Here is a 24661-nt window from a genome sequence, read left to right on the forward strand (position 1 = left end):
CCTTGTAAGGGCATTCTAACAATTTCTCACACGACTCTAGTATAAATCATAGAAGAATTACACATATTGCTAGTAGTATTGGACGTAGCTTTTCTCATGGCCAGTCATGAAAAAACGTCAAATAGGGGAAACAATTTGACGTGTCGTCATAAAGCTCATTTTTCAGTCGCTCAATTATGTATTAGATGAGGTTAGGCAGGGGGGATTATGCTTCAAAAAGTGAAAGGGGATTCATATGACCTATTGCGGTTTTTGGATAGGTGTAGAGAAAACCTTGTAGTAGTAGTAATTATCAATAGACCCACTTTCTGGGGTTATTAGATTTGATTAATGTATGTATATACGTAAAAAAACAAGGATTTTAATATACCTCTTAAAAATTGGTTAAAAAATGGACAAATGTTATCCTTTCAGACTTAAAAAAGAAAGGGGATAAAACCACTTATTGATTCCTAATTATAGCTATTTCTTCATTGATTGCTATATGAGTAACCTACCTAACACGATTTCATCTACGTCACGAAATGTGTAAATCGATTCATAGGATTGAAGAAGGAGAGGGGGGGGGGGCACCACAAGGTCGAATACAGTCATAAAATAAAAGGTGAAGACTCTCAAATATACACTACAGATATCAGAAATATTATTTATATTTACACCTTTAAATTTGTTATTAACTAACTTTACATGGCGATTTTGAGGAAAAGCCCATCAAAATGTGACATGGAAGAAGGAAGAACCTACAACATAATGAGATTTTGAAATTGGTTGTACATTTCAAGGCAATGATTTAAATATCTATGTATTTATGCATATCATGTAGTCTTGAGTACTTTTAAAAATATATAATTAAGTATAGAGAAGGAAGAAACTCTATTGCTACTCTGATCGTTTTCTAGTAAGATTTTTAATATATTTATCTACATATCTGTGGTCAAATTCTACAAATGTGATTTAATCCACTTTTCACACTCATTCAAGTTTAATTTGTAACTGTAATGATTGGGTCATGATACATTTGTGTGTCCTTATAAAACTATAAAATCATAACTTACCTAGATGTATGTATTTATCTATACATTTTTTATTACCTATAGGTACAATAAAATATCGGCTATGTAAAGGAAGTTATTGTGGAGGTTTTTTTGTGAGCTACAATTTTTTTTACTGTACATATTTATGACTCTTTTTTAATTACTAATGGCGTATTACAATGAATAATAATTGGGGAGGATGATAATAATAATGAAGAATTGAATCACAATCCATTCGGGGATGACCTGTCTGAGCTTTCCTTCTCTACATGGGGTTTTTGATTGTGGGTCTTTTGAACCTTGTCACACCTTTACTACTAATTACTTTTCTTATCTAGAAGTACAAACATACATATATGCAAAGAAATGAATTCCTTCCTCACCAAGAACCATCCCATTTTCTGTAGGTGGGAATGTTTTTCTAACGTATTCTTATTGCACATTCCATACTGCAATAAATCCTATGTTGTATCTCTTTAGTCATTATTTTTGTGGTACAGAAAATGAATGTGATGTGAAGAAGGAAATGCTATCTTCTCAGATGGTTTTTGTTCCGTCTTTCCCTTCTCTATTTAATTTGTAAATTTGTTTGTGAGAACAACCAATTGCAAACCAAGCGTTTTGTGTGAACGATTATATTATAGTTCATAGTTGGAATAACTACCATAATATATATATATATATATATCTAACTGAGTTAGAATGATTTCCCCCAAAATGGAGTCAGAATCTACACCCTTACATTTGTATTCTTCAACTAATTATTATCTTCTATTTCTCTTAATAAAATAGTCTGAGTAATCCTTTGGAGACACTGCCAATTACGTACGCTTAAAAATCGCTTAAAATTCCTTTAATAATTAATGTGATTTATTATAAATGAAAGAGGTTATATCTGAGGTAAATTAAGTTTCATAAAACAAATGAATGTTTAAAGCTATAGTTAATATTCTTGGATATCTCATCTCATCCCAGAAATTTGAATATAAAGCTCATAATCGACCCAATATATGCATTAATGAAGTAATAAAAATAAAATGTAAATTTTTCTTTTTTTAATTCTTAATACAGACTGTTTTTGTGTCGACGCATCGCATATTTGTTTTGTCAATAATTATGTACTAGTTTGCCATACTCATTGCTTTTCTGCATTGATGACTTTGTAATTATAAAATAATCTGAAAAGTTTGGCTACGCCTTGATCAAAAAATTATTTTCTTGTATATCTACTATGTAGGTAAATCCATCTCTTCTGTAGCATTTGTACTAAGTGTTCATAATATATAATAGATCATTTTCAGGGATAATGAGAAAAACAAAGCAAAACAAAAGAATGCGTTTCCCTTTAGCCAAATACATCTATTTAGACATTGTATGTAGTAGGTGCAATCTTGGAAAAGTGCATTTCTCTTGACGTTACATGTCCTATTATGTTTATGAGGATACCATGGAACAATAATACTTATGCACATCGAATCCCTTTTATTTCCTCAAATGTTGACTTCCACCATCAACATGTTATTATCATTTTTTGTTTGTTTACTTCTGATATGAAAGCGCCTGAAGGTAAAGACCTTACATCATTTACTTATAAGTTATATATTAATAATATCTACATATAATGCAGGGAACATTATCAAAATTCCCTATATAATAGTATCAACAATTTTTTGAACAGCGTTGTTTTGCAGACAGCTAAATTTGCACAAAAATTGATAATGTGATTGTCGTTTGTCTTTAAAAACATAAACGCATGAAAGAAATTTTTTCTGAAATAAACGGGTCCAAATCTATTTATTATTTATATGTGTATAACATAGTATTAATTAAGATGGCTGATGGCTACAGCCTCTTAAAAATTATAATAAAGAAATAACATTATTTAGTACATAAAATTACAGTCATCAACGCATCTGACATCACTACTTCCAAGCTCCACGATCAGAAGAAGGAATATTTATTCTTGCCTAATTTCTTTAAGGCTACGTAGTACATAATAGTAGAAAATATTGAGTGTGCTGCTAGCTGTGGAGTGCTGTCTCGCTACATACAAGGCGTGCGCTTGATCCCTTCGCTTCCCTTTTTTCTTAGTAGAGGGGCTTCTCCCTATTTTTTTCTTCTTTTTGAAGAAATTTTCTTTTTCTATTTTACCTTTTTTTTTTTTGGTTTGTACGTACGCGGGGGGAAGCTTCCAAGGGATTCAGTCAGTCGGTCTTCAATCCTGTCAAATGGAGGAGCAGTGTGTTGTTATTATTTCGTATTGAATTTTTATACCTACGTTGAGAGTGAAATTAACCTAGTTCTAATAATCTAGTACATAGTGTCTATATAGTTGTTTGTGTTGATTATACTTGGGGAATTAGTAGTTTTTTTACGGATCCAAGGCTCTGCTGAAGCAAGAGGACAGAAATGCCGGCCTCGTCCATTACGAGTAACGAGGATCTTATTCTATATCAGATAGAGAAAACACTACGCAAAGTAAGACTGATTGTTTGAGTATCGCCGTAATAACAAGATTTTTAAATGTGTTTTGTATTTGTTGAATATAAATCACAAATCATAATTTTCTTTCCGGTTTTTTATGTATTTTTTTTTACTTTTCTTCATCTTGAAAGATCAACGACAACCTTGAAAGATAATAAACGATTTATTTATATGTTTGTAATATGTACATATATTATACATATATATGAATACCTATGCACATGTTAAGCCACTCATAGTATGTAGATAGTAAGCCATACAAAATTAGGGGGTTGTAAGGGTGGATATACCCATGGAAATTTAGATATCTGGAATAAAGACGGCATTTTTCCTTTTGCCGTGTGAGTCAATTGTGTGGATGAATAAATCAGGGCTGAATATTAGTATTGTTTTAATATTTCTAAAATGTGATCTTCCTCACACTTTTTATACTACAAATCCTAACAATTATTTTTTAACAAAAAATTATTTTTAGGAGAAAACTCATTAATTACTACGGATATCGTTGAGTGGCTTTACTTAATAATAATTACCAACAAAAAATGAATCTAAATATTAATTATTCACTAAGAGATGTAAGTGTATAAAGTATATATAAGAAAAAGGCTTCTGACTCAAAGGGGGGGGGGATGACGTCGATAAAATTCCATAATCTATCAATATATCCTTCCTTCCAGATCAAATCAACAGAATTTATACCTTTCCATATCATTACATCAATTATTTACGTATTATTATACGATATATTACATTCATACTCTATGTATATAGAATACTAGGTAAAGAGGGATTGGATTTGATCCTATACAAGTTTTTGAGGGTCAAGGCGCAAGCTTCTTTATCTTTACTGTCCTTGATTTTTATTTTTTCTCTCTGATGGTGGAATGACTGTTGTTGAGGTTTCTTTCACTCTACATACACATAGGGGTGGTTCCTGGAAGTACACAACATCACATCACATAATTGTAATACAGAATACTCCCATTTGTAAACAAACTTAACAAATAAATATGTAGAAAAAAGATCTTCAAATCTAACGCACGAGATTTCTCTCTCTCTTTCTTCTTGAGTCGTAACTCATTTCTTTTTTACTGTTATTATTATGAGTTTACAACTACATATAGTCAGACATAGGTACTGCCATTATCATTTGAGAGAAGTATAATTGTACCTGTATATATAATATATGTATATATTATATAGAGTTAAAGTTACTTCTTGCCAATAATATTAATATCAAATCCTACCAAAACGGTGACTATTACGTAAAAGGAGAGATATACGTACAGTAATACCCTGAAATACGAGTTTAATTCTCTCCTGGAATTGTACGTCAAAGCAATTGGTTACATAAATAATCACTTTTAAAAAATTGTGGCTCTACCGTCCCTTTGCCAACCAGCTCGTATGTAAATGCAATGTTTTGCTCAAAGTCCTGCTTGTATCTTTAAAAAAGTCATATGTTGGGGCACTCGTATCTCAAGGTATAGCTTTATTATCAAAATGATGATGTGACCAACCGGAACCCAACTTGTTTCTTTCATTCTTTTCACTCTTCTTCTCATCAATATTAGTTTACACACAGTTAATTCAAACTTGTCTTCTTCTTGGGTTGATTTGTAGAAGATTTCTCTTCTATATCCTTTATAAAGGATATTTATATACCACATATCTAAGATATTATGTGTAGCAGATGATATGTTATCCATGCTATAATGAAAGCATTTTGATCTATGTACACATTCCTTGAAGGAAAATAATTGCCTCCGAGCAGTTACAGAGAAGAAAGGAAATTTCCATTTATATATATATTTTTGAGGGATTGTTTCATATATATATGTATAGGTTATAAATTACATTTTTTGAATTTCAAAAAGTCACTCAACCAAGTTAGTTATTGACTGTTATCCTAAATTATGAATTTAGTTTGTATTTTTATTTTAAGCTGTTGTTCTTATTATTATTATTGGTATTTTGATTATGGGGCGCTATGTATTTAATTTATTTATATAATATTATTGACCAACCTTAAGACCTGATTACCAAGTATTTTTCATTTTAAAAAAACAAAAAAAGGGAATGAAAGAGATAGGAAAGGAAAACTACATATATTTTTTTCTTTTATTCCATCCTCAAAAAACCTGTAATTTTCTCTTCAAATTTCCCCTTTTTTATTTGCCAAACTACGTCGTACTTTGTAAGTATATATATATATATATACTTATATTTAATGGGTTCCTTCGATACGCATGATTTAATTCTTTTTTTTATCTTTATCTTACAGGGATCAGATCCTCGTGCGGCAACATGTCGAGGAAAACTACAATCCAAACGATCCAAACTAAACATGGAGATCAACAAAGAACTTATGCTTCGATCCGGTGCCGAGAATTTATTTAAGTAAGTTTATTAACGTTGTATTTTTTTGTAGTTCAGAGGGAGGCATGCACACTCATTATAAACATTCAAAAATGTCTATTTCGCTCGTGATTTAGATATGTTTGTGTTAAGTACGAGCCGTCCTCTTTTTTTCACCCGGATTTTCTTTTATAAATTCTTAAAATCTTCAATTTATTAACCCCCTCCCTACTAAGCCAAGTATTCTCTTTTTTTGAAAATCAAAATATGGTCACCCTAACGTACAAAATATGTTAAAGCATTACCTATTATTGTCTTCAACGCCATATTTTGAAATCATGGTTATTTATACTTATTTAAAGTGATGAATTCTTATTTTCTCTTCTTCTCCATAAGCATCATATTTTAATCTTTTGAGAAACCAAAAGTGGTGAAAGTGGTTGTGTGGTAGTGAGTAAGCACTAAGCGCACGCTTTGAGGTTTGGTCATATAAGGAAGTAGTCCTAGTAGTTTATTTGGGGTAGGCCAATTAATTATTATATAAAGGTCTTAAAAAGTGTGTCCACCTAGGAAAAGTCATCGAGTCTCAAGGTTAAACTATTATGTTATGATCCAATATAATTTATTTAGCGTCATCCTATTATGAATCCATCTTTAAATTCAATTAGTTATCTGAACATGTAGTGTTAATGGCCTCATAGCCAGGAAGGTAATGCTATTACATTTATATCTTCCCATATAAATGGTTTTTAAAAGGGCAAAATTAACCTTGGGCCTTAATGGTAAAGAAATAGAATTAATATTCCTACCTACCTATGTTGGTACATAAGTGTTTCGAATTCCTTTTGATAATAAACATCATTTTCACTATCTGAATCCCCTTTTTCTTCTTTTCCTCCTCTTTGGTGGAGGGCGTAGACCAATGGTACAATTTCCATTCAAAAAGTACAAGTCCAAGGACTCTTCTGAATAATGTAGCACTACTCACTCCCCTTCCATCTTTATTTTTCGTTTTTTTGGTTATCTTTTTCCTCTTTTATTTTCTTATAAAAAAGTATCTAAAAATACTTCACTCAAAAACACTGTATTTTATGATTTATCTAGATCCTTTTTTTTCAGTATTACAATATGCGTGTTCTTTTATATTAAATAAAACTGATGTGATCATCTAATCTATCTCTATTTCAGAGCAACAACTAACAAAAAGATGAAAGAAACTGTTGCATTAGAGCTTAGCTTTGTTAATTCTAATCTCCAACTCCTTAAAGAGCAATTAGCAGAGCTTAATAGCTCCGTCGAACTATATCAAAACTCTGATGGGTAAGTGATGTAGTTACTTACTTTTCAAGTAAATCATGTTAATTGTTTAATTCATTTAGGCGTCAAGAAATCCCTATGATTCCTTTGGGTCTTAAAGAGACAAAAGAAATAGATTTTCGTGAGCCATTTAAGGATTTCATTCTAGAGCACTACTCTGAAGAGGCAGGAGTGGATTATGAAAATGCCATTGCGGAATTCATGGATATTCGACAAGCCATGAGGACTCCTGCGAGAGATACAAATGGAATAGCTCTTCTATTTGAACATTTAAACCAATTATATTTTGTTGAAAGAAGATTTTTCCCACCGGACAGAAGCCTTGGCATTTTTTTTGAATGGTAAGTCCTTCACAACAACAATAAAAACAACATCAATGATATATATTATATAATAACCCAAAATAAAATAAATGAGCATCCATTATCATTGAACTTTTCGAGAAATAAATTAAATGTTAAGGAATCTTCTCATAAATGAAATAGCTTTTTACAAGGTTCCTTCACTTTATTATTGTATCATTCATCAACATTATCCACCAACTACTTCTTCTTTTTTTTATTCCAGGTATGATTCCTTAACTGGAGTTCCGAGTAGTCAGAGGACCGTTGCTTTTGAGAAGGCTTCAGTCCTTTTTAATATTGGGGCTCTCTACACTCAAATTGGTACACGTCAAAATCGTGGCAAGACATCTGGACTGGATGCAGCCGTGGATAACTTTCTACGTTCTGCTGGTACTTTTCAATACATTCATGAGAACTTTACAAATGCTCCAAGCATGGACTTGAGTCCTGATACTCTAGAAATGCTTGTGCATTTAATGTGTGCTCAAGCTCGAGAGTGTTTGTTTGAAAAGTCTGAGCTCTCGTTTTATGACAAGGAAAAGGATGACATTGACGTTTGTCTTGTTCTTGGACAAGAAGCCAGTCATGTATCCGAGGTCTTCAAAAAAGTCTCTAAAATTATGTCTCAACCCCCTGTTAAAGACTATGTTCCCTATACGTGGGTCTCCCTATCTCAAGTCAAAAAAGAATACTACAGTGCTCTTGCTCACTACTATGTTGCCATTGGACTCTTGGACCATAAAGATGACAAATTGTCAAAAAAGACTTGGGAAACCCTTCAGTTTCTTCATGAGGAAGAAGATAAGGATAATAAGAATAAATCCCCCATCATTGAAGTTAGAGTTCCTACGAATAATCAGGAAAAAAGATTACTCGGTAAGGAGAAGCAGTGTTTAATATATACATATAATCTGAATGATTATATAGAATCTGATACATTCTTAATATTTGATTCTTCTCTTTGTTTTTTTTAAACATTGTCCAATTGGATTTAATTTTTGATGGACATATCAACTTTCATGTTAATTTGTATATATTATAACATAAAATAATAATAGTTACTCGGATAATAATTAATCATTTCTTCTGTCCCCAAAAAATTTATGTATAGGTAAAGCTCATTTACGTGAAGCCTTATTACTCCATGAGGAATCTTTTAGAATGAATAGAATGTGTCGAGAACTTCGTAAAAAAGATGGACTTCAAGAAATCCTTCGACTCACTCATGATCGTTCTCTTAACAAATACGCTTCTATCGATGACGAAGATGACTTTCAAGAAGTCCTTGATCCACCTTCTATATCACCTTCCACGCAGTATCAACTCTCCCTGAACTTCCCCGACTTGAGTCAACACAAGGTTCAGGACTTGTTTGCAGATCTTGGGCCCGTGGCTATTTTCAATGCGAAGCATCATTGGTCAGCTCCACGATCCATTAAGTTGCGTAAAAAGGATACAGAAGGATTTGGATTCAGTGTTAAAGGAGATTCTCCTGTTGTTATTGCGGGGGTGGATATTAATAGTCTGGCTGAGGTACATTACATATATCATGTTTGGTTCATTCAAGGCTTTTTTTTTTGAAAATTAATTAATTTTATTACGTTGTGATAAATGGTAAAAAAATATAATAACATAATATATATTATTCTAGATGGGCGGTATGAAAGAAAGTGACTATATCGTTGGAATTAATGATCAAGATGTCAAATGGGCCCCCCATGATGAAGTCGTCACCTTAATTAAATCATCTGGCAATGTACTCAAATTGAAACTAGTTACTCCCATGGATAAGAATTACACCAAAGAAAAGGTAATCATAATTTTAATTTATGTACGAATGACAATAATTAACCAGGTCTTCCATTCTAAGCATAACTCACTTCATCATCATCCTGGTGGTTCCCTCATGACTCGAGGATCCATTTCTCCTTCCTCCACAAGTGGCCATTCAACAGGATCAGGGGGTGAATCTTCCTCTCCTGCAAGTTCTATTACATCTGGTAGCACTCGCTCAGCTGGCTCTGGTACTACTGGATCTAATAAAAAGGCATGGAATCTATTCAAACGCTCCAATAATAATCACAATCATAATAATACTAATCTCAAGAAGACCTTTGGATCTACAACTCTTCTTGAAGATAACATCATTCTTCGATGATTTATTACTAATGATAATAATAATTAAATTATTAATTACAAGAGAATATTCATATCAGAATTAGTTAAACCTTATTGTTCTATATATATAATACTGTATTGTACATATATTATATGCGTATGGGTATAAGTCAATCATGTAATCTGTATTCGCTTTTTCTCTTAATTGTTATGATTTTTTATTTTTTTTTGTCTTCTTCTAATGAATGAAACTTTGCTCCTAGTCATTGTATATAGTAATTGAAAAGATAATTTACAAGCGAATGTGTTTTTTTATATATTACATTTAATATTTTGTTCATTCTTTCTTGAAATCTACTACATATTATAATATTATTATTCTTCGCTGTGATATTGGTATACCAAGTGCCAGACTTTTTATTACATTTTTTTTTAATTATATATAAATACATATTATTATATTCATTTGAAATCCTATTCTTTATATATATATATATTTCTTTTGCATTTGTACAGCGAGTCTAACATAACTAATTTTGTTTTATTTTGATGATTTATACAAATATATATTATATCGATAATATACCTATATATATAAATATATTTTATACAAATCCTATACGTTGTTGCTCTACTCTATTCATGGAAATATGCACATACACTGTGTAGTTTGTTGAAAGAAAGGGGATGAATTCATGAATTAGGTACTTCGACATTCCATAGTATATTATTTGTACATGAGTAAGATCACGTTTATTTTCATTTTAAAAGAAAAGATGGACACATCTTGTACAACGAACGTTTTAAAAGTATGTATAAAAAATGTATGAAAAAGTTATAAATAAGAAAAAGAAAGCTCGAGTATTTTTTTTTTTAAATAAAGAGTGCCGGTGTGGATGACGGTACTTGTGTTTGGGGATGGTGGTTATTGAGTATATCCAATGAGGAGGAAGACTTGATTGGTAGTTGTAGTCGTTGTTGCTGTTGTTGCGTGTGAGGAAAGTCTCCGGCTCCTCCTCCAAGAGGTTCTAAGGGGAGATTTTGTCCAAGTCTATCAATGAATCCCTCATAGGATGGAGAAGGGGATGGAGGAGGAGGAGGGCCAAGTTCTAAGTCTTTTGATCTTGCTAATAAGGCATCTGTAAAATGAGAAGGATATAGATAATTATTCGACAAATACAAAAAGTACTGATTGCTTACCATTGTAGAGTAATTTGAGCAAGTCCTTATGCGGAGAAGATGCTAGAAATGGTGAAAAGAGAGGTGGAGGTAGATGAAAGGCGGGATGATGCCATAATGGGAAGGATGGATGTAGATGAGACGGCAAGGAGGGAAACACCGGCTTATCCTCCTCGCATTCACCCTCGATTCCTTTTCCTGCCTTGTGGAGTTGATTATGTTCTTCATCATCCACGACAACAAGAGGATCATCTTCGTCTTCTTCGACGACTTTTTGACTAGACTCTAATATTATTTTGCTCCTAACAACTTTGTAGGGCTTATACAGTCTATCTTCTTTGGATCTATTTGGAACTGGACGAATGGGCAGGTGCGAATGTTTTTGAGTGTGATGAGACATAATTTGTTGATGAGATGCGACGGAGGCAGATTCGACAGAGTCAGCAAGATATCTATGCAAAATGGAGGTTTTATATTTTGGACTTCCATCCTTAGCAAGGGAGGGGGAGCGGAGTCCATCATCAATTCCATCTGCACTGGATGCAGGTGTTCGTCCACAACTATCCTCCTCTTCATGTACAAGAGGAGGATGAGACTTTCTATGGGGTTTATCACACATTTCATCCTCATCTTCCGAGTTCCAAATGGAATCATCAGAGGCGATGGAGAGAAGCTCTGCATTTCCTTGTACGAATTGGTTATACATCCGGAGACGTTTGGACCAGGAGCAACGACTGTCTTGCACGACATTTTTGAGACGGCGTCTTGCATTTGCGAACCAATTTGATACCTAATAAGAAATAATAATGAATGATGAGAATGATCAATGAATTGATGCATATTTATGTAAGGACAGACATATTTTGTGTAAACAACATTTTTTTGTGTGTGTGTGTTGCAAAAACAAAAAAACAAAACAAAAAATAAGCAAAATTAAGGTGAAAATATTTTTCACATGAAAAAAAAAAAAAAATAATAAGTAATAGTCTCACATTTCTTACAACAAATTTGGCATAATATACATTATTTCGTTCGTTCCTTCTTTTTATATTCTTTTTGATTTTTTTGAAACAAGACAATAATGTAATTATTGGATAATTTGTTAAGTAATACTAACACAACACAAAATAAACGAAAGCTTTGTGTTTCATCAGTGTGTACATATAACAAAAGTACATACATATCCTAAGTTGTTCTAAACACATAAAAAAACATTACTCAACGCTATTCAGCACTAATTCATTCTCTTTAAGTACATCTATGATTTATTACTTCAAATTACTTATAGATATGTATATACAATCTACATTACTAAGTAAGTGTACATATGTACATCTCTGTTTGTACATAATATGCATATATCTAGGGCAAGGTTTTGTATTATTTATTACTTATTACATAAATGGTCACGTGAGCTTTGTATTATCTCTATTAATAAATCAAAGTTTATCTCAATCTTTGTCTGTGCAGGACTTTTTTTTAAGAAGGAATACTGTGTGGCTTAAGCTCACATCAAATTAAAAAAAGGGATTGCATTTAATAAAATAAATATGTAATCTAACTTTGGATGAAGTTTAGCAACGAGGGTGGGTAGGCTTAGCGCGTCATATTAAAAAAGAAAAGAAAAAGTGTGTACATCCCTAGGATTGTAAATCCTAAACACTTTTTATCGTGGGATAATATAGACTTTCAGTCATCCCAACATATTTTTTTTTTCAAACTCTAATTATTATTCTTCCATTATTGAGGAGGGAATACGTTTTATGAATGGATATAAGTATTATTGTATTGAGAAGTTGCGTGCTGGTGTGCTTATGAAAAAATGAGAGTAAAACTCAGGATTTGAAGGGGAGTTATCTTCTATATTATTTAATAAAAATTTGTCTTTTAGCCAATACCTAATTACTTCGTGCAATCCCGGGTACTACCGCCAGTATATTATTGAATCAAAGGTTTTTTTGTCTATTCATCAACGCCTAATAACTCCTGCTAGTGTTTGAACAAAGTTTTTATAAAACAATGTACATATAAAATGCCTTTAACTAATTAGGGATATCAACTCGGTGTAAGTAAATGATCAGGCTGACCGATTTGTTAATAAAATAAACCTTCAGACAATCAAGTTCACCTTGTAGAATGTAACGTAATGGAAAAAAGTCTAACTTGTAACTACTTCTCAATGTACATATTATGTAGGCACATAACATAAAAATCAGGGTCGTTCATGCAAAAGCAACGGTAAAGCCTTAGCTTTGTATTACAATAATAATAAAATAACTTACTTACACATCTTAAGTAAAAAGAAAAGGCTCATAAACTTGGCAGGATTTTTTTTTTTCAAGAAAAAAAAAAAAAAAAAAAAAACTTGTATATTTCAATATGTTGTAAGTGCAAATCATTCAAGGCCTTTAAAAATGATGGCATGACTCCCCAATTCTGCGTAGTATCGTATCAACAAATGGGTAGGTATATTTTCCATAATACACGAGTTCAAAGACCTTTTTCATCTGTGAAGGATATTTTAAGAACATATTATATTGATATGCTGTGTGCAAACTGTATCTTAACCAAGTAATTAGAAGCCACTACTTCCAAAAGTGGTCTATATTTATCTCCAGGCGTCTATATTAGTAAAATAAAACTTTGTGGTCCATGATATGTAAATGTGTCCTAAATATTTAGGTAGTTCACGAAATTACAGAAAAGGAAAATTTTCGTTAATAATTGTAATAATAAAGGAATATTCCGCATATATATGCATAATGTGCAATGAAATTATTTGAACGCCTATTTTATTTGTGAAGTACTACGTGGCAGCCGTGTTGGTAAAACTGATTTGATGAAGCAGAAAATGGGAATACTTTATTTTTCTAATTTTTTTATGCAGGTAATAATCTTCCTATTTTTTGATTTGTTTTGTTTCAATCTTAATATGTACATGGATTTTGTCATTTTGCATAAAAAAAATTATTTTACTACAAAGATCCAATTTAAAAAGAACACTATTTGGGAATCACTGTGTAAGCAGTCAAAAACATTTAAAATGAACAAATTTTATAAAATTCAATAGAGGTCTAGGGAAAATAAAAAATCGACGAGTGGTCTATAGAATAAATTTTTTTGGGAGCCTCTCGTATAAACAGATTAGGGAAGTTGCAATTATTATAGCATCAACCATTTTAATTATCAACTATAAAGTGTTTAAAGTGTATCATTTCATTTTGCTTCTTTAAATTTACTTTTATATTCAGCGTGGACCACTGAATGATTTCTTGTACTGAAGAATAATTAACACTAAGTAATTTTCATAAGAGAAGTTGAATGACTTAGTATTATATATTGAACCTCAAATGAAATTTCAATAATTACATTTTGTAAACATAGTTATCACAAATAGTTATTTATTCAAAATGGGTCTTTTTACTTTTTGAACTCAACTTGAATAATTAGTTTTTAGTACAAGTTGCAACTTGTATAAGCAAATTGTAAAGTTTGTAACCAAAAAATGAGATGAATAATTTTAAATGAATGACTTACAATACTTGTGATGAGGATAATGGAATAACCCATGGATGGTTGATATATTAAGGGTGTAATTTGTTATTTAAAAAAAAAGTTACTAATTGATAAGTATTCTGTGGTACATTATAAAGATTAAAGATTAAATATTCACAGTTATATTACTCGTAAATACATAATAAATACGGTAATTTTAATTTATCAAATGAAAGGATGGAATTAATGACTAATGTAATTAAATAAAACATTGTTAGACGAAGAAATTGTAACTTGTACAATCTGATTATACAAGTTATAATTTGTACAGATATCACAATTTGTTCACAACATATACAACATGAACGCAAGCTAGGATGATTTTTCATAAAATTAAGTGTATAAATTTGTATTCTTCAACAAAACATTGTCAACTTCTATTAAAAATATTCTTATTAATCCATTGGAGGCCCCGCTAATTACACTTAAAGTAGCTAAAATTCAACTTCACAATTTGATAACGGTAAATTTTATTCGTAAGGCCATCTCTTAAGTCTCTAAATTAAATAAATGCTCTAAACTATAGCGTAAGTTCTTGTGTCTAACATGTACCAAATTTGAATATTATATACTCAAATATGACCTGTATGTATTAAATTTCATTATTATAGCATTTATCATTTTAATCATCTACTTTAAAGTGTATCATTTTATTTGGCTCCATTAAAATCCATATTAAATTGGTAATTTCATTTCCTCTCTTGATTTAATTTCAAGATTGTTTTTATGTTGGCACACCACGTATATAAACTGTGAATTATGTAAATACTTATGTCATATTATAAAAATCGATTGACCTTATTAACAATTCAGTTCACACCAAAGAATCTACACACACATGGTTCAAAAAAAGAAAAAAAAAAGTAGAAAAAATATTCCTTGCTCAAATTTGTATGAAATAATGATATTTTTTTTCCGTCATTGAAGAAACATATTATTCATTATTTTTTCCCGTCCCCCCTCCCTTCATAGTGTGTACTATAATTTGCGCTGACTTTTATGATGAATTAATATTATGTATTAATATGTTTACTCTTGAGTATGCATGAAAATTCCCAAGATTTTGCACAGAAATAAATATGATATTTTAATTAAATTATAAACATTTTTCTTACTTTAAATCATTAAGCAATATAATATAGTTATAATATCTTATAATTATATATTTAGGTACGTGTATAAATAATTTTATGTGTCTATTTATAAAGTGTTAATAAGATATTGCACACATTGCTACAAACATTCTCCTCAACAAAATTTTTAATGTGTATTTGTACTATATGTATGTATACAAATATTTAAAAAATCTTTTTCACACAAAAAAAGAAAAAAAAATATCTGACCTTATTTGTTAGGTCAACATTGCTCTGGCGATAATTTTGCATTTATTTATTAAAAAATTTCATTCAAACAAATTGTGTATTATTATAGTTATTGAACAAATCTTGGTGTTTAAAGTCCATGAAACATTGCTACAATTTGGAGCACAAATTTTTTGTAAGATTTTTAGAAATTAACTACACATTTTAGAACAGATATCTCTTTTGTAAGTATTTAAACTTCGAACAAATTCACTTTCCTTGAAAACAAGTGAAGAATGAGGTCCAAAAAAATAAAAACTTTAAATTAAGGTTGCTTTTTTAAATCTTTAAATTGCATTGTTTAAAGATTAAATGATCCTAAATGAAATATTAGCACATATTTGAACACAATTTTGCAATGAATGAAAGGTATTTTTTAGCCTTTTTATAGATTTGAGCCAGAAAAATATCAATAACTGACATAAAAATCAAAAGAAATTTAAATTTTTAAAATTCTCAAAAACCAGAAAAACTAATAGCAGATTCGTAATAGGAAAGTTAAAAGATTTTTTTGTTGACTTGTTATATACATATATATATCTACTAAGTATCACTCATTTGAAGCAATATTTATATATATATATATATATATTGTCATAATAGGATTACGAGCGATATCCAAGTAATATATTTCATCGTACATCAAAACGGACTGGATTAATTAACCATTTGAAGGCAAGGATAAACGTGTCTACTGTCTAGTCACGTTAACTAGACACACATATTTTGCATCAGTGCTCTATACAAGGGGAGATGGGTTGGCCTTTGATGAGTGACTTAGGCAAAACAAATGTCTACCAATACCATACATATTATTTAAAATGAGCATTTATAGTCCAATTCACTCGGCAATTAATTGTTCTTCTGTTCGATATGGTAATGTAGTTATATAGGACATAATGAGAGTAACGCCAAAAATGAATAAAGTACCCCTCTATGTCTAAAACAATGATTCTCAACCGGGGCTCCATGTAGCACAAGGGCTCTATAGGGCTTCACCAGGGTATCAAGAAATGTATTTCCTAAAAATGGTCATAAAAATTATAGCCCCAAATATTGAGGCAAAATTAGATACCCCCACCAAATAATACAACTAGGGACTCTGCAGTGATGAAAAGGTTGGGAAGCACTGGTCTAAAATGTAATTTTATATCCCACAACAGCTCCCCGTTTTTGTTCTTAGAGAATTTATTGAAACAATCAAGATGTACATACTTTTTTTTACTTGTTCCACCAAACGGTACATTAATTTTTCAAAACACTATGTGTCTTGCAATCTAAGCAATTACTATTTACATATAAAGTGTTTTTAGAAGTAGTATTTATGGATCTTTAGGGGGGTTAGCACATATATAGCCAATTTATTTCTAAAAATCTACATATTACATTTTCAAATTTGACACAGCTGCATTAAAATTCTCAATAGAAAAAAACAGGGATCACAATTTTATCTAAACACAGAATCTAAATTATATTCGAATTTAACAAAAAAAAATAAAGGGGACTCACACATTTATCTTTGACCTTGACCGTGTAACGGTAAAACTGGATATATCATTAATTTATATATAAAAATTGATGCTGCAGTAGCAACATCTACATATGTAGTTGTATAAGTGTAATTTACTCTACCGTAGGTAGTAGTATTAAGTCTAAATACTTCAATAAATAGGGAAAACAATGCGTGAGGTAATGGAGGTAATTAACCTTACAAGAAAACTCTCCCACATCAAATTGATAGAGCATGATAATATTAATAAAAACACTCCACTCTCTGTATATACTTTTATTTAGATACATTTTTCACCCTCTCTAAACAAGAGATTCGCAAGGAATTTAGTGCAAAATCATAAGTCCTTGATTAATTAGCAAAATTATTAAAAATACTCAGATGTTCCAACGAATAATAAATAAATAATTATTAAGATAAATATACATATTTTATGAATATGCGAGGTCATTCACCCCTTTGTTGTTTTAAGTGTTCGCTGGGATTTTTTAATATTAAATATGGTTTTTAATGAAGAATACATTTCTTTTCTTCTTTCATGTTGTCAAATGAAATATAATATTATAACTTATAAAAGGTTGATATTTATGTAGAAATAAAATCTACAAGATTATCACATCTCTCTTACAGCAAATGAATAAATAAAAATATATAATTCATATCTTAACTAAAAAAGCATGGAAAATGCTTGTTGATTCATTTACCTAGATATATCACAAAATCACAGATTAGATACACCTTTCGATTCTGTATAAAAAGAGACAACATCTATGCAGAAACAAATCTTTGCCGTGCAGTATTGAAGTATATTTATATATTGTTTTTACACTATAAATTTATACTAACAATATATGTGGTGAGTTAACACAAAAACAATCTAAACAAAAATCAAGAAAATGAGAAATACTCAATTTGTTTAATATATACAGTCCAATATTTCATAGACATAGAGGGTCAATCATGGTTTACACTCAAATTCATAGGATGAGTTGAGATATGCAAGAATATTAACTTCATCTGATTTATTAGAAAGTTAATTTGGGATCAATATTAACAAAATACATGGTTATACCATTCCCAAATTATGTTTGACTTCCACCATGCCTTTCAATAGCGACGTCATAGAGTATAGCTGTTACCAAAAGTACCTATATATCGCCTTTTCTTGACTGTTACTGTTAGAGTACTGCTGTTATACTACACGACCTCAAAATCTGTCTATCTTGCCTAGTAGTCGGTTTGGTACATCAAAATGAAAATTCTATCAAAACCGATTAGATGATGGCACAGCCTTGTATTTCTATTAACCTTGATTTGGGCCTATATGATCCCTTATAAATACTGCAAATCTATCCATTTCTAATTCTTTCATTATGAAAATTAATTTTTTCTTCTTTGAACGCATTTTGCGGCACTTTCAAAGGATTAACCAGATTAATTTTTTTATAGAATTGGACAATAATAACTCGTAAAATAATACAAATGTAATCTAGATAACTAAACAAAATAATTTTTTCTTGCTTTTGTGTTGATGGGTCACATATCTACATTGTACACATAAAGTATTGACAAAATCATTGAACGTGTTGTTTAAAAGTGTGGAAATGATTCATTTATTTTTGATATATCGTATTTAAAAAAAACAATATCAATTCCTTAGAACATTCCTTGTCATCAAAGAAGGGGGATATTTAGAAAATTGTAATATATATTGTATACATCATAGAGCTATTAAAATAGCGTCCATTCTTTATGGGTTTATGAATACATACATACACATCTTACAATGTATGACTTTTTGATACTCTAAGCACATAATATACATTCATATATGATTTGATGACAGTCAAATAATAATACTACATAGGTTTTTTGTCTTCTTTCAGTCATTCATGGAAATATGCCAAAAAAAAAAAATTACATTTTAACAACACAATTTAAAAAAAAGAAGTATGTATCGTTATTTTGATTTTCCACCTCTGACTAAAAACTAAAAAAGCTACATACTAATGGATAATGTGTACATAAATAAATAATTGTAATTCAACAAGAAGAATGAACTATACCTGAACTAGAGTCATATTAGATCCCAGGGCTAGCTGTACTTTCTCAGTCTTTGTTGGATATGGGTTGTGTCGATGACGAACAAGCCATTGTTTAAGAGGGCGTACCATGTCTTGTATGACGGCTCGTTTCTGACGTGGTTTCTCTGGTAAAGGATAGCGTGAGCTGTAATCATAATACATATGTACAGGTTAATATATATCAAGTATTCAAAAGTCATAAACTCATTAACACATCATTAAAGTCTTTACTCTATATTATATAAATTACATAAACATTTATGTATGACGTCAATAATTACTTGTATTTTTTGCTCTTCATGTTGCTGTTTGTTGTATGATGTTGGTGAAGAGCTGAATCCATTAGTGTTGTTGCTGTTCGTGGTGGTGCGTAAAATTCCTCTATGGGACAGCCTCCACTTTTATTTCCGGGTTTGCTATCTCCAGGATTCACGGGTGTAAAAGCAGAAGAAGAGGAGCCTCTGTGTTGCACGACCTCTGATATTTGACTCAAGTCAACAACATCTCCTCCTTGTTGCTCTTGTGTCCTCTCATACAAATGATGGGGATTATTATTATTATTTGTCTGATGATGCCCGACTTGATAGTAATAGTTGGCTGTGTTGTAAAAGTAATTTGCTGCTTCGTTGTTGGGGGTGAATACACCACAAATAGGTGGAGGGCGATTCTTGTCTTCGGTCATATTCAAGGGAAATTCCCTCTCTCTCTCTTTCTCTCCTTTTCCCCCTTCCTTGAAATGTATCTTGTTGGACCTCAAGACAAGGTAGAAGTCGATTCACCATATATGCAAAACCTCATCGTTTTTCCCTTTAAAAATGAGAAAAAAAAAATGTTAGAGTAGGTAATGGAGGCTTAGTCATTCTTTTAAAGTACATATCCTATAGTATTTAAATCCCTCACATAGTGTATGTATCTGTATGTGACTGTCCTGTTTTTGTGGGTTAATATTTTTTCCATTCACAAATATGGTGAATCAACATAGAAACAATCTTGAACAAAAATCAAAAAAACAAGAGTATCCAAATTAATATTTCATTGACATATAATACTTATTATATTACAAGTATTTTATCTATAGTTTATTTTCATTATATGCCCTCCATATGGTCTTTCAAATAAAATCTGCCAATTTCTCATTCTTTGATTGGGACGATCAATTTTAAGTTACTTTAAGTAAAATTTGCAGCACCTCCAAAGGATTAATAAGAAAATGTGTTTATAGAAATTGAAGAATACAAATGTAATCCACACTCAAATTTGAGAAAAATCATTCTAGCTTGCTTTTGAGTTGACGATACACAAATACATTTTCTATTTAGAACAATAAAAAAGTGACTTTGGCAAAGTTTGAGGTATCTGAGGACATTTGCCATGGTACATGCTATTCTAATGTTTAAAATAGGGTCTTATTTAAGCCTTTGGTACCTTCCTAAATGCCGACTGGTTCATTAAAATCTGAAAACTTTGAATTTTAAACTTCAAAAAGATAAAATTTATTAACAATATAATTTCAATAAAATTAATGCTAAATATAGATGTGTGTCTGAGCTCTCTTAATCATTAATGTAGTGGCAATGATGGCTTCCAGGCGGAGACTGACGCCTTGGTACCCGTCGGGGATGGAACTCTCTCTCATGACATCTCAGTGCTAGTTGACAGTGGGGTTGAGGGACTCAATGTTTCGATGATGAGTACTGCAGGCTTTCCACTCGACATATACCCCAAAGCCGTAGTCGAGGGGGTTGGCATCAGGGCTGCAGGGGAGCCAAAAGTGTCAAAAATGAGTTTAAAATTACTCAAAAGACTAATTGAAAAAAGGCTTGTAACGGAGGTTTCTTTCATTGCTGGTGTCAAAAGTCCATCCTAACAAGGCTCTTTCCACCCACTTTTTTGAGAGCTCTCTAGAAAGTCTGCTGTGAAACATCGAGATCTCTTTTATGGGCTCTCATAGGCTTGAGGGAATTGGCCTTCGCTGTTTTCTTTAACTCCTCCAGGTCTAGTTTGCCCTTTTGACAGAACCCTTCTTCTTCTCCAACGTTTTGGACTTGCTGACAGCATAGATGGCGATCCTGGAGACGTCGAACCGCTTCAAGTTTCATTTTCTCTACTTGTATATAAGCTAAAGAGCTCAGGTTTTTTTTGTTTTGTAACTAATTGTTTAAATTTAATATATTAAAACATAAATTAATTTCAATCACTCAACCTTCATTAATTATTGAATTAGTAAGTGGTCAGATTTCAATATAATATGATAATGCTATGAGTCAAAAATTGTACCTTTAGTATTTTTAGTTTTTGTTTGATCAGACAAAAGTATTGGGCACTTTCTTTTTAATAACTTAAGGTGTCTAAGATGTGTTCAATCATAATTTGTGGTTTCTCAAAGTTTATCAAATATAAAGAGAAGTAAAATAATACAATTTAACTTTAATTGAAGTGATAGTTACTGAATAAAAAGGAATAATTGACTTCAATAATAGTTTTTTTAAATATTGTTTGAAATAATAACGATTATTTAGAGCATACAATGGCGTTCAATTCAAGAATGTACGTTGTACAACATACTAATGTTTGTTAGTTATGTAAACGGTCTTCCCTATCAAGGATATTGCGTGAAATGACTCGACAAATTGACATTTTTACTTTTGAATACACTCTGAATAAGGCGTATAATGATACAGTAATAAAAATAATTCTAATTAGTCATTTCGCGGGAAGAAATTCTTTTTTAATTTGGGTATTTGATTTATGCCTAACTTTAAACAATGAAGGAGGAATGATGAATGAATAGGGCTAATGTAGTTGTTATATCTACATGTAAATGTACTAATTTTACGTTCAATGATGCATAGCTTTTAAAGAAGGTGTTGCTACTAATTTGAAATTTTTAATTTTCCTTACTTTTCATGTCTTATTTATTTATTTATATTTGATTTGGAAACATACTACTAATAAAATTACATACAAGAATGTACAATTTATGTACAAATCTTACATCATTTGAACAATAATAAGCAAAGGAGAAAAACATGAATATTTTTTTTTTTCATTAAATAAACAATATATACGAACTGCCTCACAAGTTAATGTAGTATTAATAAATATTATAGCCCCTTGATTTGTATTCATTCATTACATGGGTATTGCACAATCTATATCTAATCTACCTAATGTCGATGAGGATTTATAAGCTTAATATAGAAACACAACTTTATATCCTATTCATCCCTCATTAAAGTTGAAATACGTGTAAGAAAATACTACAACTTGCTACTAATAACATAATGTCTAATTTCAAATATAGAGTTATTTTACTATAAACTAATTAGGCTAGTTTAATATTTCTAAGATGAATGAAATTTTTCTACTGGATATAAGGTGCTTTTTATAGTCTAATTGATTTTTTGAGGAGTTGGACTTGTGGCAAAAGATTTGGATTTCCAATATAAGGACTTTTTCCCACCTCTACTAATTCAAAAGCATAATAATCTAAGGGGCCACGGTTTTTTCACACGTGAATAAGTTATTTTAATAGATCAAAATGAAATAATGGCCTCAATCATTAGTTGTTAATTTAAACAACTAATTTTCCAATTAATTAAGGGGTTATGAGGCTTACAAATTGTAATTTGTACAATGTGTTAATACAAGTTGCAACTTGTATACTATATAGATATTTATTCAATTATGAATTTGTGGGATATTAAATAACAGTAAAAAAGACCCTAAATATAATAATTGAACTCCATGAATTTTCCAAAGACATTTATTTTACAAAACTATTTTAATGAGACAAATATTTTGTTGCAAATATAAAATACTCGTAATTACTATATTTACTGACCATCTATGTCTAAGTTCCTCCTCACACATCTCTCTAATATAAACACAGTGTGACTGGATTTAAATATCAGGGAATATAACATCATCAATGCTCTGATATTTTAAAAAAGTGAGTGATCTTACCTTATTTCTATCCGTCGGTTTTTTTATTTATTTTATAAATGTATCTTTTTTAAATTCTTCTACTATTTTTTCACATCCATTATAGGTAGGGTATAAATACAATATTTCTTTTCATTCTATCTATCTTCTTATACTACAATGCTTAATAGATAACTCGTTTTGTAAATCATTATTGAATCTTGTAATGTTTTAGGATGCAAAACATTCATGTAAAAAATACTATAGTGCGGTTCCTCTGGACTTTCGCCATTCTTTTTTTTATTACTTAAATTACCGGTAAGACAAACTCTCATTGGTGAAAGCTTACACTTTTTCCCCTCCCCATAAGAAAGGGGGAACTTCTCCTATCTACATACATATCTTTACTCCACCGTTCCCCCCTCCCTTAAAAAAAAGGAAAAAGACAACACAGTAGAGATGATGATAATACTCTGCTTTAAGGCATCATCAGCCCCTGGTATGGCTTTAAAGTATAAAAAAAACAGATCGTCAGGTTACATTGTGATTATGTACCTTTGTAGGTATTAATAAATTATGGATTGTTCTATAATTAGAGTATAATTATAGTTTCGTATTACATAGACATCAGTGTACATATGTTGCGTTTTTTTCGTGTTTCTTTCAAATCAAGTGCAATTTAATGGATATATGTATATGTCTAATTTTTTTGAAGAACATGAACTGCCCAAGTTTTATCATTGATGTGGTCTTTTTTTTTTTTTTTTTTTTTTGTAAGGAAAAATAAATACTTAGTTCGTATATTTATATCTTCGTGGGGGAGGGTTTAAAAAACTTCAACTCATGTACATATTACATAAATATGTATGTGTGTAATATGCTTACTCTCTTTCTCTCTATCTTTTTTATTTTACCCCTCTTAAACAATACAAATATCACAGACATCCTCCAGAGTTATTCGAGGTATGCATGCCTCATGGAATTAACCTGGCACAAGAAACAAAATAATCGAGAAAAAGAAAGAGCCAAATTGAGAAATTGTGTTTAATGAATTACATACTAAAGGATTGAAGAAGAAAGGCGGAAGAAGTTTTTCCTCTGGTCAAAAAAAGACGTTATTTCCATTCAACAGAACCTCGCCTTATTTGTATAATAACTGTAGTACCGGCATTGTTCGGAGTTATTAGGTGTCTATGAACTTACAAATTTTCTTAAATAATATAGAAGAGCTTATTTGTGTTACTCATAAGTATTTCTTCAATACTTAGATGTTCTCTCCTCAATAATGGAATAATAATGATAACAGTTTCAGAACCTTAATAAAAAACAATGTTCAGGTTCCCAACAACTACAAAACTCGCATGCTAAAGATGCTTAGGATTTACAATCCTAT

At 30.8% G+C, this 24661-nt stretch overlaps 2 protein-coding genes across 11 annotated transcripts in view; one reads left to right on the plus strand and one right to left on the minus strand.

Moving 5' to 3' along the window:
• Window positions 1–10274, plus strand: part of LOC121118974 (GTP-Rho-binding protein rhophilin) — a 186403-nt gene extending 176129 nt beyond the window's left edge. For 4 of the 8 annotated variants that reach the window (XM_071888494.1, XM_040713585.2, XM_071888496.1 and 1 more), the window contains 7 exons: window positions 5803–5918; window positions 7065–7196; window positions 7256–7534; window positions 7761–8413; window positions 8649–9070; window positions 9189–9347; window positions 9393–9883. In XM_071888494.1, the coding sequence (XP_071744595.1) occupies window positions 5803–5918; window positions 7065–7196; window positions 7256–7534; window positions 7761–8413; window positions 8649–9070; window positions 9189–9347; window positions 9393–9695 (2064 nt within the window). In that variant the 3' untranslated portion in view covers window positions 9696–9883. Of the gene's footprint in view, window positions 1–3239; window positions 3513–5802; window positions 5919–7064; window positions 7197–7255; window positions 7535–7760; window positions 8414–8648; window positions 9071–9188; window positions 9348–9392 lie in introns of those variants that run through there. The other 4 variants (XM_071888495.1, XM_071888497.1, XM_040713583.2 and 1 more) reach the window with 3 other exon arrangements.
• Window positions 10275–10380: 106 nt separating this feature from the next.
• LOC121118975 (uncharacterized) lies at window positions 10381–23604 on the minus strand. 3 transcript variants are annotated; one of them, XM_040713587.2, is made up of 5 exons: window positions 23311–23604; window positions 19626–20151; window positions 19327–19489; window positions 10856–11624; window positions 10381–10794 (listed from the first exon to the last, which is right to left on the minus strand). In XM_040713587.2, the coding sequence occupies exons 2-5, from the start codon at window positions 20024–20026 to the stop codon at window positions 10529–10531; spliced, it is 1599 nt and encodes a 532-aa protein (XP_040569521.1). In that variant the 5' UTR covers window positions 20027–20151; window positions 23311–23604; the 3' UTR covers window positions 10381–10528. The 3 variants fall into 3 exon arrangements, with proteins under 3 accessions (XP_040569521.1, XP_071744599.1, XP_071744600.1); XM_071888498.1 differs by having other exon boundaries at window positions 19626–21494; window positions 23311–23466; XM_071888499.1 differs by lacking the exon at window positions 23311–23604 and adding an exon at window positions 23189–23238.
• Window positions 23605–24661: the final 1057 nt, after the last annotated feature.

Source organism: Lepeophtheirus salmonis, chromosome 5, assembly GCF_016086655.4.
Source record: "Lepeophtheirus salmonis chromosome 5, UVic_Lsal_1.4, whole genome shotgun sequence".
In the NCBI taxonomy this organism is placed as follows: domain Eukaryota; kingdom Metazoa; phylum Arthropoda; class Copepoda; order Siphonostomatoida; family Caligidae; genus Lepeophtheirus; species Lepeophtheirus salmonis.